The 15,309-nt window shown below is 38.0% G+C and overlaps 1 protein-coding gene across 3 annotated transcripts in view; it reads left to right on the top strand.

Annotated features, from left to right (window-relative positions):
* The window catches only part of Rbcn-3A (Rabconnectin-3A), a 52,495-nt gene extending 47,201 nt beyond the window's left edge, over positions 1 to 5,294 (top strand). For 2 of the 3 annotated variants that reach the window (XM_065225552.1, XM_065225554.1), the window contains 7 exons: positions 1,885 to 1,968; positions 2,241 to 2,510; positions 2,572 to 2,641; positions 2,712 to 2,786; positions 2,851 to 2,984; positions 3,721 to 3,804; positions 3,868 to 5,294. In XM_065225552.1, coding sequence (XP_065081624.1) covers positions 1,885 to 1,968; positions 2,241 to 2,510; positions 2,572 to 2,641; positions 2,712 to 2,786; positions 2,851 to 2,984; positions 3,721 to 3,804; positions 3,868 to 4,068 — 918 coding nt within the window. In that variant the 3' untranslated portion in view covers positions 4,069 to 5,294. The remainder of the gene's footprint in view (positions 1 to 1,884; positions 1,969 to 2,240; positions 2,511 to 2,571; positions 2,642 to 2,711; positions 2,787 to 2,850; positions 2,985 to 3,720; positions 3,805 to 3,867) is intronic. The other variant, XM_065225553.1, reaches the window with a different exon arrangement.
* Positions 5,295 to 15,309: the final 10,015 nt, after the last annotated feature.

Genomic DNA, 15,309 nt, shown 5'->3' on the forward strand with positions numbered 1-15,309 from the left:
GTTCACGGGGTCGGTCGTCTTCGCTTTTCTTGCGATCCACCTGTGGAACTGGCCTAGATTTTCCACGACCGCTCCCATAATTTTTTTTGTCGAAGCACTTCTTGCTTGGAAGCCATCTCGATAACCACTTGACAGATTGTGACGAGATTTTGCACATGTAAACATTACACTCTAAACTAGTTTTACTCAAAATTTCATCAATTTTTACCCATGCAATAAAAAGTTATACACAAATTAAAGTGTTGCTTTTTTCCGAGTACAATCTACAAGATGTACTTACAGAGAAAAATATATATTTTTTTCTATAAATTATGGGGTATTACAGAAGCTGTTACAGCTTGAAAAACATCGGGGTAGGACGGCTCCTTTTTTATGAATGTGTTATACCTCAGTGTTGGAACTGAATGCAATAAATAACAATATCTCGTTTCTGAAATAAATCAGGCTTGTTCAAAAACATTTGTAGATCTAATGAATTTAGAATATGGGGGCCCTGGAAGATCAATTAATCAAACTAGGTTTTGGCTTTCTACGAAGTTTCTGTTACCGACAAGTTTAGTAACATGTTCGAGGCCTTCCAAGTGGTAATGGTGAACAAGTAAATTTGTATTTTTCTCACCACGTGGTGCTAGAGTACATCTGAATCGAAAATAAACTTGGTTTATAGCTGCACCTTTACCGACTGAATTAAGGGAGGTCCCTGTACCTTCCTGTACCTATAAGATATATCAGGCATAAAATTTTATAACGGCACACAAGCATTTGTAAACAAACTTTCTAAGGCCCTTTACACGCGAACCAAAGTACGCCCACGCAAACCAACAACATCATCGGATAGGGGCAACTATCACCTTTCCCAAAGTGGTATTGGTTTGCGATGACGTACTTTGGTTCACGTGTAAAGGGCCTTAGAAAGTTTGTTTACAAATGCTTTTGTGCCGTTATCAAATGTTATGCCTGATATCTTGATATCCTGACCATCTTGGAAGTTGTTGTTTTCGACAAACTTGTTCGTTACTGTTTGCCAGTTAGCGAATTCTGAACTAACCTGTCCACAATTTAGAAGACCTTGGTCAGCTGAACTACTTTCCCGAAGACGGAAACTTCCTATATAGTCTAGACCTGCAAGGGAGAAGCAGACTCGAAAAATATGAACGTCAAAAGGAGCCAGAATCAAGCTGTCACGAACCGTCATTGGGAGCCAAGCATTTCGATGATGCTTTTCTTACAGTTGAACACAAGACGGTATTGAAATCTTGCGTAAAGTAATTTATGAAAAAAAAAACTGTCGTGACTGACTTGCGGTTACCGGCAGGCTAAAATAAATTAAATAGAAGATTTATTATATTGCTTTAAGGGCTACTTACCTAACGCGTGATTATGATTATTGGTGAGATTTGATTTTTTTTAACACTGGCAGGCTAAATGCATGAGATTAAGCCCTTCCACCTTTAGCAAAGTTTCAAAAGTGACCAACGGGAAGGATATATTCTTTTTGTTTGTTTTAAGGTGTTTAAATATTTTGAAGAAAGTATTTAAAAATATCGGAAGTCATACAACCATAATTAAGGCATAAGAGGAGTCAATGATAGAAAATATTCGTTTTTATTCTTAAAAGAATGGCATCCATCTCTTGTCTCGGTCTACAACATAGGTAACACATACAACATAATCCTATAGGTCTAATCAGGAAGTACTCAACTATCATTCAATAAATTGATAAAATTGAATATTCCCAAGCATAGAATATATATTGGGAACTGTGGATGCCAGATTCAGAACGTTCATAAAATCATTTCTGCTATTCACTATCAATGTTTCTTATGTTAACGTATATGTGTGATTCATCTTTTAACTTTGAAACTCACCATCACGCCACATCAGATAAAAGGAGCAACATTTCCCGGAAGTCAGTGTCCACGCTTCTGCAAACTGGTTATTGAGCGTTCAAAGCACTTGCTGAAACCGGTACATTGAAATGAGTATTTTGATCATGCTAAAGATTTTTATTTCATTTTAATATTTTCTTTCTGTTTGTGATCATCTCCTTCAACTTTGTATCTAGATTGTTTTTCATCAATTCATGTTGTAAATAAATGTTTTGTTAATACATTTTCCAAGTTGTAATGATCATTTGCGATGGTGTTGATTCACTTATTTGTAGATAGAAGCATTTGTTGCACATCGCCAAGACAATTTTGATGATATCTAACAACGTTTTTCTTTTTTTTTAAATGAAGGTGCTCAAGCATAAGGTGGACAACATCAAGCGCATGAGCGCTCATCCGCTAATGCCACTCTATCTAACAGGCGGTCAAGATGGGTCGGTGCAAATGTGGGAATGGGGTCACCAGCAAGTGGTTTGCACACCACGACCACCGGGAACATTTGCAAAGGTCACCAGATGCCGGTTCTCACAGCATGGTAACAAATTTGGCATAGCCGATGGCGATGGCAAATTGAGTTTGTGGCAAGTTGGATTAGCTAGTCAGAGCAATAGACCGTTCTTTGTAAGTTTATCTTTTGAATTTGTGTAGGGTGATCATTGTCTAATATTGCACTTTATTGTAGACCTATTTATGCCATAATAAGGGAATAACTGATTTCGTATTTCTCGGTTCGTGTAGTTTAGTGGCAACAGGTAAATTGAAATAATTGTCCAATGTTAGGTAAATGAAGAGCAAAACTAACTATTTCGGCTTTCTTCACAGCTGGCCAGAGTTCAGAAAGTAAGAATGTTGCCATTTGGGATACCCTTTTACCCCAGAAAAAGGCCCTTGTGTCGGGTAAGTCTGCTTCACTCATATTATGCTTGGAAAGAGCTATTTTCAACATGTTGTATGTTTGCAGCTTTCACTTGTCATGATCAGGGTGCATCTAGTCTGGCGTATGCGCCACAACATCAATTGTTGATATCTGCTGGCAAGAAAGGTGATATATGCATATTCGATGTACGACAGCGTGTACTTAGACATCGCTTCCAGGTAAGCAATAGAAAATTGATAATGTGGTTTGGTGGTTTGGGAGCATGCATTAAGTGCGTCACGCGAAATTTAGGGAAAATCAACCCAACCTCTTTTCCCTCTTAGAGCGTGACGTACTAAATCGATGTTCTCAATGAAAGTGTAGTGTATTGTTAATAAGAATAGATGCAATCAGTGTTTGAGCTTGAAACTTTGTTGATTGGAGGAAATTACTGGCAATGGTGATGAAAGTGCCAACCCTCCAGAAATACTATTATGTTAGGAAATTCTTTGAACTTCCTTTGGGATATTCCTTAAACTTAACTTCAAAAGTTCCTTGAATTGCTTAAATTAGTTCTGAAAACTGCCCTTTGGAAATTACCAAAACTAGCCGTTTGATATCCTCAGAATATCCTTTTAGTAGTTCAAAGAACTTCCTTCCGAAAATTCTTTGAATCTAGCCTTAAACTTTATTTTGAAGTTGGATGTTCCTTGGATATCCTGTTAGAAGTAACTTGGATGTCCCTTAAACTTCCCATAAAAGGCCGATTAACTTCCAAAAGGAAGTTTCTTTGAGCTTCCCACTATTCGCAAAACAGTCCCATGTCCTATGGATTTCTTATCTACATGTAACTGTTTTGCGAATAGTATCAGCATATGTTTTTCCAAGAGTAATCCGTTGAATAATCGATTATAAATGTTTCAGAAGTATAGAAAATCGATCAAGTATTATTGTAATCTCAACGTATTTTTTTAGGCTCATGAAAATCCGATCAAATGCCTGGCTATCGATCCACACGAGGAACATTTTGTGACTGGATCAGCCGATGGTGATATAAAGGTATGTCCATTGGCTTTAAAACTAATAATTAACTAACCAAAATCCCTTGACCGGTTATTTTAGGTTTGGGGCTTAACGGTTCACACGCTGCTGTACAGCTTCATAGGTGAGCATGCGCGCAGCAGCTTCTTCAAGCACATTGGCCAAGGTGTGACGCAGTTGCAGATCGATCAGGGCGGTCGCCTCTTCTCCTGTGGTGCTGATGGTTCCATGAAAGTTCGGCTCCTGCCGGACCGGGAATCGATTGTCCATTCGCTGTATTAGTTTACTAGTATTGAAATTAAGATCAGAATCGCTAACATTACAGAATAATACAATATTTTACAGGACGTTGCGAAATTTACAAACAACAAAACTACAACGTGTTTAAAATTTAGGAAACGACCCCCTGTGTGTTATAGTAATTGTAACGAGCATAGAGAGTCAAAATCATACACACATACATATATACAAAATACACAAAATCAAGTATTGATAAATTTTATCCTTGGAAATTATAAAATATGCAGACATTTTCATCTAAATTGTTATCATACAAATAAACCACGAAACTTTCAAATTAAAACTTATTACTATTCTTGCTCTTTGAAACTACCGCTGTTGAAAAATAATGAAGCATCCACTAACATCAGAAAAAAAAATCATTCTTACCGCTGACAATACCCAGATTAAGATGTACTACATGTATTAAATAGCAGAAAATACCAAAAAAGAGAGTTTATAAAAGGTGAAACTAATTATATAGGAACAGATAGAGCGTATGTATTAGCGAGATCTAGAAATTGTCTTGAGGAGATGAAAAATTAAAAGAGTAGCTAGCAGTAAAAGAAGATGTTCTATAAGAAAGTTAATCCTATTGCTTAGATATGTCGGTCCTAAAAGATATCGATATTGTTGTGTTATTTTTTCTGATTGCATTATACAAAAACTATCGATTGATGATTTACCTATCGTTTAGTTTAATTTGTAAAATGCAGCGTTTGCTTTATATGTTTCCATTTGTACACTGAAAATTACTTTAAATTTAACATTATCACGAACAGCAGAATCAATTTAATTGTTATACTGTTGTTGACTAATAACAAAACTAAATTAACAACTAGAACAATATAAAACAGTCGTCTCAACAAAGTATTTAGCCTATTACGATACAATCACACGCTGCACCTAACTATATTTGCGAATCGTATTAACACTTGAACACACCATGGTATGGATACACTTTTATTGGAAATTAAGCAACAGAAACTGTTGTATACAAAATCCACCTATTTACACAATATGTATAATAACTGCTATTGATAACAATACCTTGAACTAACGAAAGCATTATTTAGGGAACGACAATGAAAATAATATATATATATATATATATATGAAAATCGTGTAAAACATATATGCAACATAGTTAAAAAGAAAAGTAAGCGAATAATGCGAAGGATAAATCTTAGGGAAATTTTATTTATTTATGAATAAATGTTTATCGTTGATGTGGTTGGTCTAGTTGTACGATAGAAAGAAAGCTATGAAAGACCGTTCTTTAATCCTTTGTTCATGTTACGTAGTATTAAGATCCCAGAACTCCCAATTCATTTATTTCGTTTCCGTTTTCAAGCACAGAAGAAGGTCATAGGGCCAGGTCTCCAGTGAAAACTCACTGTAAATACTACACCAGGCTGATAATACTCCAAATCATTTTTTATAGTCTTACCGTGCCGTTATCCTATATTGAAGCATTACTAATTTTACTTAAGCCTTTCCTCCTAAAAGTTTTTGGTTGTTTTGAGATACCAAAAATGTTTTGTAAATGCCAAAGTAGGATCTAGTGGGGTGGGGCAAGAGTGCCACCTTAACAATTGTACCTTCTATATATGCCAAACAGTGGATATTCATAGGAATGTCTACACCGTATTCCAAGTTCATATTATTGCCTTCATACATCAGCAATGTAATGCAAATTAAATCTCGTCAAAAGTTGTTTACGTTTTGTTTTTTCAAAATGTCATCTCAAATCTTTTTTTGAAACTGCAACGGGGCAAAAGGGCATTGGGTCTTAAACTGAGTGAAATCTTTTAATGCTTGTTTATAAACATTGCCTTTGGATTATTAGTCATGCTAGCAACAGCTGTTATTATTTACTCGATTTAACTATTGGATTTTACAATATTGTTCAATACATAACAAATGAACTTCCCAATGAATTCAAATTAAAACAATTGTTGTTGATATTTAATGTAGCTAGTTTTGCCAAATTTAGTGAAAACCAACTTTCCAAAGACTTAAATGTACAATTATGCAATTTCCATGACATTTTTCTACAATTTTATTCATAAATATAGGGGTGCACTCTTGGTCCGTATGAGGTTCATTTTTAAGAAGATGATTTTTGACCAATTATATGGAATATTTACTTAATCTTTGTTATTGATGTTTCAATTAATCATTATTAGTGATGCCTCAATGCAGGAATTGTAGGCAACAATATTTGGAAATTCGAAAATCCTTATTTTATGATGTCTAATTATTATAAATTATTTCGATTTTCAACACATCAGCACAAAATGATTTTTTTGCGATTTTTGCAGGACTTCATGTTGGACAGAACTTTTAATAATTCTGCAAATGAACACTATCCATACTTTCATAGGAGATTAGCATTGAAAATAAGTTTATTTTCAACATCATTGGGGTGGCACTCTTGCCCCACCCGACCCTACTATAACAATAGATGTTTGATACAGCCTAAAATTATCGAATCCATAAGAAAAAGTTTTTGTATGGGGGTAGTTTCGGGTGTTCAATAAAAAATAAGATTTTTTTCAGTCATATAGCCAGCAATTATTTTTTTATTAAAAACATAATGTTTATTCTTCAAAAAAACGTCAATGAATATTGGATAAGGGGCCCTGGTCAGCCTTACGACGCAACTTAGTCGCGATGCTCTCAGTTCTATGTTTACATGGGGTAGCAGTGACATCTGGCTGCAACTGCAGCTTCTTCTGTACAGAAACCCACTTTTTCTTCATGTCTTCCTCAGATTTGACCTCCTTGGGATGCTTCCGTGGGGCTTTTTATCATAATGGGGCTTATTATGGATGTCACTTCACGGTGGAAACTAGTCACTTGTCGTCACGGTGAAGTGATTTTCATTTGATTTGTACGGCAATCACGGCTCTTATTCTGAGTATCACTTCTTAATCACCGTGTAGTGACACCCGTAATAAGGCCCAATAGCCCAGTATTTTTCGATGGGCCTTAGTTCCAGTGCTTTGGGGGGGGGGGGGGGAAGGGGGTCGGGTTATGTCCTTGGGTACGAAAGTGACCCCGTTGGCGTCGTATCGCTCCAGGAAAACATTTGAATAGTGACACGAAGCTAGATCCAGCCAGAAGATCGTAGGGCCCTCGTGTTGCTTCATCAGAGGAAGCAGACGCTTCTGTAGACACTCTTGAGGTAGATCTTTTAGTTTACAGTCCTGGTAGTCACGAACGGCGCTCAGCGGCGCTACAGTAAAAAATGTTTTAATTTCGTTGTTTTATTATAATTATTTTTCGGGTCCGTTGGCGGGTCTAAAACTGCCACCGGACTTAGAAACCGTTGATGTTTTCGGCAGTCGAAAGATGAGAGTGGAGGGACCAGAATCCGCGTCCTTGTTCGCGACAGAGATGGGGTTGTGGTCTCTAAACGAACATACGTGTGTGACAGCACTTAACAGATGCTTGCCAAACCTAAAGCTTACATACATGTGATCGAGCCTGGATGCCGCATTGTGCGTGACGAATGTGGGTGCGGTGGTGATGGTATATAGCTTCAGCTACCGGTCTTGAAGCTGCAGCTGCCGTACGGTCGCCTGGAGCGCCGGACTTGTGTTTGCACTCGTGAAGTCTCTCGGACGAAGCACGCAGTTGAAATCGCCAGCGGGGATGACGTATTGCGTGTTGTGTCGGAGATAGTATGCGATCGTGTCGTTGTAGAATCTCTCTCTGTCTGCACGAGAAGTTGTCCCCGATGGCGCATATATATTACAGAGGATCATGTTTTGCACCCTGACAGCGATGAGGCGGCCAGAGATTTTTAGCCGTAGGCTAGTTTATCTCGTATTGAAGACATCTGCTTGCGATGTACGACTTCTTTTTTGACGTAGGACTACGTCTTTGATTTCTATATGGGGGTACACTTTATGAAAACCGAAAATGGAACATGTAACAAAATTATGAAAGATTTTAAGCGTTAATAACTCAGCTGCCTCTGGACCAATTTCAAAATTGTTATCATCAATCCATCAGAAATATTTCTACGCATCTGTTAAATTAAATACTTTAGCATTTCTCAGTATATGTCAATGTTGAATATTGCACGAATGTGCAACTGTTGCTATAATAATTAAAATTATCACCAATTGCCTGCAAAAAGCGATTTCCCTTTCACAGATTTCAAAGTTGAATTCCGTCTGGTCTCACCAAACGGTGTTTATTCAATTACCGCGTTGTGAGTGGTGGGATTCTCCAGTACACAACGAAAGGCTGCCTGCAAGCAACGAGCTGCAGCCCACATGAGTATGCATATAAAGAGGAAGAAGCCGCACCGCTATTGATCGGAATCAGTAGCTCGTCGTGAGTCGCTGTGGTCCATCTATGTCAAGAGCGTCTTACTAAAAAGTATAAACAGAGAGAACCCCGCTCAAATTCATATTCCTACACAAAAAAGGCCCTTGTTGCAGTTAACAAATAAGATTTATTATAGAAGACCACGTTGTCCTACCTCACCATTGCATACAACCATAGAGGTAACTCTAAGACTAGAAGGTCCCGAAATAACGTGCTCAACTTTTTGGCTCAGCTCTGGTACCATAGAGGTAACTCTAAGACTATAGTAGGTCCCGAAGAAACGTGCTCAACTTTTTGGCTCAGCTCTGGTACTATCTTCGGTCCCAAGCTAATCGATTCACCCCTCAAAACATAGGAAAATCCAATAACTCCTCATTTTATCTGTCAAACTTTCATAGCGAATCAAAACAAACATTGTGTAGTACTAGAATTTTGACTAGAATGGGATACGTTAATCGATTTGCTTGGGACCAATAGGCTGGTCAAGTAGTGAGCCAATTTAAAATCGTTAGGTTCGTATTGATTGTTGCTGGTACTCTCTTCGGTCCCAAGCTAATCGATTCACCCCTCGAAACATAGGGAAAACCAATAACCGCTCATTTTATCTGTCAAACTTTCATAGCGAATCAAAACAAACATTGCGTAGTACTAGAATTTTGACTAGAATAGGTTACGTTAATCGTTTGCTTGGGACCAATAGGCTAGTCAAGTGGTGAGCCAATTTAAAATCGTTAGTTTCGTATTGATTGTTGATACAACCCCATAGGACTGTCCCTTGTTGTTTTTTCCTTGATTTGTTTTCCGCCGATTTTGTTTTCCGTGCTGAGCACCAATTCTACCGACGCCAGGGAGGCAGCTCCCACACCTGGACCTATCGACCCATCAACTCATGAACCGGGGACCAACGGCTTTACTTCCCATCCGAAGGAAGGAAGGCGTGATCAGAGATGTTATGACAGGGATTGAAGTCAGGCCTGCTGGAGTGAGAGGTAATTACGCTTACTACTACACCACCGGCGCCGCTCGGCGTACGAGTTCTGTAATAGCAGATGTATTCGCGGCAGTGTCGGCATGACATATTCCTCACTTTGCCGTCGACGGTGAACCGACTTGATGTTTCGATTCACTTCCCTAATAAACAAATACCATAAATGAACGATAACACAAATTATAGAACTATTCCACGAATGGTTTGGATGATACCCCTAACACGTCCTTAATCAAAATAACCATACAAATTTTATTAGGGTTTCATTTTCGCTATGCGGATGCCTGTCGAAATCGAAATACCAGGAAAATCGATATCGGCTCCACATCGTTGCTCTCGTACTGATATGACGTCACCATACCACGAGGGGGGCGACACATCTAAAATTCCATTTAGATTACGCACGATGTGCATCTGATTTTTTAGCTCAGTGTACTTTTGATGGATTTAATTTCCTACCATTCGTTCGAGCATTCACTGGCATCTACTTTTTCGATGCTACAGTAGATTGAAGTCGATGGAAATAGCTGCAAACACTACGGATAGGATTCCTAGTAAAAAGTAAACGTGCGTGTATATATTTTTTCATTTGCTTCCAAACGCGGGGGTTCACGTAGTAGGTGGGGCTGTTTAGGTAAGTAGTTTTTTTATTGACGCGAAAGTTGTAAATTTTCCTGTTTTTCATTGCAGCAAATTCTTTAAGTTGATGTTGCAGCAACTATGGCGAGCCAATTGAGAAGCCATCAGCACTACATCCCATCATCTGGAAACTGATTCAGCGCATTCTCATACCGGAACCAAGATTATAAACATCAACTTTGTCCGTACGATCACCACGGTAAAGATGATGGAAATGTTCTTTTTCCATGTAAACATTGCTTTTATATGTAAATCAAGAACTAAGAAAGACTTCCAATCAAGGAGAATACACTGACCTAAAACATCAAGGGAGCGGACTTCATTGACGACTACGATTGAGATCAGGGTCTTTCCGTAATTTCCCCTAGCTTATCAAAGGATGAACCAAATACTGCCCGGTAAGTTCATTCTTATTAACCGTCAAACTCTTCGTCTTTTTTCAACCGGTACGTTCAATCATCCGTATATCCTCAAAGTCGACGAAAATAACAACATCCTGGCCCGAATCGAAGACAACAACTACGACATTCCTATCCTACCATCTCCGAAGATGCGTCATTTTTGGATTCAAGCAGGATTTGCAATTAAATATTAACGACCGACGAGTATCAAAAAACTGTCAGGTGAATCTATTTTCGGCACCGTTTTTGTCGTTTTGATTTATAGTGAATTTAATTTTAGAAACGAACCACTGTAGCACCATCTCAGGACTCAGGGTACAGACATGAAAGAATAGTTTAAGACCGATTGGGAAACTTCCAATGCTTCGCAGACGAAATCCACCCAAGACGAAACATATGCCGACGCATGTTAGACATTCCAGTCCCGAACAAAAATTTGTATTAACAGTAGTTACATGACTGACGTTCAGAACTCCAACCAGCAGGCGGTACTAACCGATATCAAAGGTAATTCCGAGTGGAGCTGGCTTACGACTAACGAAGTTATACGCATTACGACAAGCTCGATGATTAGGAATTTTGGAAGCTTTATAACCAAAGCTAGTAGAACAACTCCAAAATTTCGGCAGATTGGAAGACATCGGAAAGTTCATCCGATGAAGCCTTAAACTTTTTCTACAGATTTATGATCAGTATTTGTGGGATTTGTTGGAGAACTGCAATGAAGACGGTGTTTCGATGGCGAAGTAATAGAAGAACAGAAGGCGTACGAATTAAAACCAGTGGACAATTTCAAAACATCCATCAAAACTTAACAATTGTTATTTAGATGACAACTTTCGGAAACGGATATTTTATGAAATAAAATCATGGTGTATTTTGGTCAAAGGATGACGCTTATTTTTAAGTTGATTAAAGATGAATATAAAAAACATATAGCTATAAAAATATTCATTATGAACTAAATTACACGTAAGATAAACATAACTTCTATCACCTCGATTCTCGAATGAACCTAATTGTAAAATTCAATATGAAATCAGACGTTATTCAATTTTTTAGGTTGCAAGTATTTTTTTACACGCAGGGAAAGTGCGCCAGTTTTGTCAATAGTGCTCATGTTTTTCAGCATTTCAAAACATTTTTTTAGATTTTTTCAAAGATTTTGGATTTCGATGATCGATCCTTTTAATCGATTTTCTTTTTTGTTAATAAATCGGCAGGATTAACATTTATCGATGCGTTTGTTGGCATCTCTTATGCGTGGTCACAAACTCGCAGTTGACTGAAAAAAAGATCAAGAATCACGCTATCCATCAGTAAAAAATACAAATTATAATCTACCTGTAGAAATTATAATTATATAGTGTAACTTGAACTTACTGTTTCATCCTTAGCAAAAGGGTACAGGTTATGCATTCGACAACTGCCTCCTGCAGTACCATGGTACCATTTTGAACAGAATGAAGAAAATCTCCTTCCGGTACCCATTAGGGATGAAGAGGCACGCTGCCAAAGGTCACAGAGCACAATGAATTCATATTCCATAACTACTTGAAACAGTCCAATTTGCGCAGCGGATAGTCAAACAATACTTTGTGGGTGGGTTAAAATGGTGATATTCACGGAAAATGCTATCTACCAATAGTGAGCAAATGTGGTTTCACGCACGCACCGTATATAAATTAGAAAGTATTACGATCAATAAGGCCAATCTTAACACTGGCCGGTTGGTATAGTAGCAGATACTTAGGAGGAATAGTATTATCCAGAATTCCAGGATGACTTCTTTGCAATTCGGTTCGGATTTGAATGCAATTCGGTAATTTTCAGTTCAGCTGCACTTTCCAAGTCGTGTGGAACAGGTTAATTTCTGCCAGGGTAAAATCTGGTATCCGAGCTGCCTAATACTTGGTCGACACTAAAACGGCTATTGGGTATAAATCAAAAACAGATAAATTGTCCGGATCTAGTTTTCTTGATCTGAAAGAAAAACTATACGGATACGTTTTTGATCTTCGGAACAAATATTCGAAACAAACCTGTAATGTGTTAAAATGGTAAAAATCCGTTCGATTCGAAATGTTGGACCCTCTAAGCTTTCCAAGCGATTCCTTTCCGGGAAGACAATATTTAGATATCGTCCTGTAAGTGTTTGAAGCAAGATAGATCCCGATAATAGTCACGGCTTTAACAAAGAATTACCTAGTCATTTCGGCAAAAGCTGAAGTGTAATCGCCATCTGTGAACCGAACGTCTTGAAAATATAAAAATGATTTAATTAAAAGCAATCCATCGTAGCTTGAAAACTTACTATCTAAAATCTTTCCGATTGAACCATCGTTCGATGTCACCAGTTCACCCACCGAACGGATTTTGATTTACGAAACTTTCAGAATTCTGAGTTTGAACTTGTTCAATTTGCCATCAACTAGCAACCAAATATAAACAAACAACATTGGTTTGCTGACGTTTACTGTTTTTGTTCGTTCGGCGATTGATTCTTTCGCGAGAAGATCCGGGCGATGTTAAGAAAGATGAAAGATGCGAGAGTCGATGAAATTAGATGTCACAGATGGAAACAGATAGTGCACGGTGAGTAGATAAATAAATAATAAGCGTGATTTTTAGTAAAAAGGAGAAAATCTAGATGTGTCGCCCCCCTCGCCATACCAGCCGGTGGAAACTAACGATTTTAAATTGGCTCACACACTCCACTGCGTCCTAGCAAGAAGTACCACAAACGAAGTGACAGGCGACTAACTGGCGAAGAAATCCATTTAAATAATGTGGTTCACTGTAATAGAATTTTCTTGGAAGCTTGTGCCATCATTCACCAGATGGGCTAGTTTTTTTGTTTTGATTTGAACAAAGTTGATTTTGTGTACAATGATTCTTTGACAGTGTGCAAAGAGTGCGTATCATTTTGTCATTTTTTTATGCATTTCAGTTTTGAGTAGAGTGAAAGAGATAGGACCAAAACATTCTAGTACATTCGGTGAAAATGCTAGTTCAATCTAGTAGTAGCAACAATCAATACGAAACTAACGATTTTAAATTGGCTCACCACTTTAGTAGCCTATTGGTCCCAAGCAAACGATAACCTACCCTATTCTAGTTGAAATTCTATTACTACACTATGTTTGTTTTGATTCGCTATGAAAGTTTGACAGATAACATCAGGGGTGTGTGGATTCATGCAGAACATGCAGGGGTGAGTGAAATAGCTTAGGACTGCTTGGGACCGTTGTTCTGGTACTGAGTGAGCCAAAAATAATAATGATTTTCTTCGGGACCCAGTGGTCTTAGAGTTACCTCTATGGTATCATGGAGTCAGATCACATTTTTATGATTCCATTCGGGCTCGAGGTAGACAACCTAATGTTCCAGTTCGGGATATTCTGGCTAGACGCGATCTGGAGTTTATGAAACTTATATATGTTTACTTTAAGGATATTAACCTTAGATTGTAAGTTTGATTAACCTTGTGTTTAGTTTGTATTTTGTACGTGTGGGGTTTTTTTTTTGCAATGTTTGTTTTCAAGATGAATAGAAATAATTTCATGCTTTAGGATTAATTAAATAGTTGTATCGTAAACCACATTTCAAACCTCCTTCTTCCCTTTTCCCATCCAAAAATTGTAAATCTCCACTAACCTCGAGACAACCGCGAGTACTCGGTCCAGTTCCTTTAACTTTAAATTTAAGACAGTACCCAACAAACAATTGCCTATTGAAGAAACGACTTCTTGACGATTTTATTCCACTTCATGCTTAATAATACTTGTACTATTTTTAATAATAACTTCTGTTCAGGCTTTGTTCACGCAAATCTGGAGAATTTATTCAACTACAACATCGAAATATTTGGTGTTGAATAAGGTATGTCTAGAAGCTTTTATTCGACTTACAAAAGTTGTAACAGAGCTTATTCGATCAAAGTTTTGATTATTCAGCGTTTATTAGACATCTGTACTTCCTTAAACAGCGATGGTATAAAGGTGCATGTAGACGCTTGATTCTCATGTGAAACAATGTTTAATTATTACATCATGATACAATTATTAAACGATTATTCAACTACGGGATAATTAATCCGAAAATAAGAACGCCACGAGCAGGGTTGTTTTTTTTTTTTTTTTTTTTAAATGCGTTTATTTTTCCAGGCTCATTTGCCGTAGCTTTGCGGAGCCGATATTCATTGTTTGGATGACAAAATTTCTTAAAACTAACGTTAGTAAAGCGGGGGCCGATTACTCGCGGCTATCTCGAGGTTAGGGGTAACAAATTGTAACAAATGGATGGCAGGGTAGGGATTGAGAACACAAGGTTTGGAGAGCAATGTGCTTTTTATCTCGAACTAAGCGACCAACTGACGAAAAAGACAAACATGGGGGTACACCGATGGGCAGCTAACAACTTGGGGGAACACAAGATGACACTAACTACTAAATCCTCAGATCGATCCGTTTTAAAAACACATAAATTAAATTAAAATATTCGAGATCTCGGCTCGCCAAGATGTCTCTAACGGGCCGCATAGGTTGTTTTCCTCGGGCCCTGAGGGATGCGGATAACTCGGATCTAGCAACACAATGTAGGGTGCATGACCAAAGCACGTGGTCGATATCGTGATAGCCACTACCACAAGCGCACAAATTACTGCCTGCGAGCCCGATTCGGAAGAAATGCGAGTCTAACGAGTAGTGATTGGACATGAGCCTTGATATGACACGTATAAAGTCACGGCTCATGTCCAATCCTTTGAACCATGGCTTGTTCGACACCTGTGGGAGAATAGAATGTAACCATCTTCCCAGATCACTCTCATTCCATTTTTGTTGCCAGTTGGTGAGGACGTGCTGACGGGTA

Source organism: Ochlerotatus camptorhynchus, unplaced genomic scaffold, assembly GCF_037179485.1.
Source record: "Ochlerotatus camptorhynchus isolate MF236.1 unplaced genomic scaffold, CSIRO-AGI_Acam_v1.1 ptg000231l, whole genome shotgun sequence".
Lineage (NCBI taxonomy): Eukaryota > Metazoa > Arthropoda > Insecta > Diptera > Culicidae > Ochlerotatus > Ochlerotatus camptorhynchus.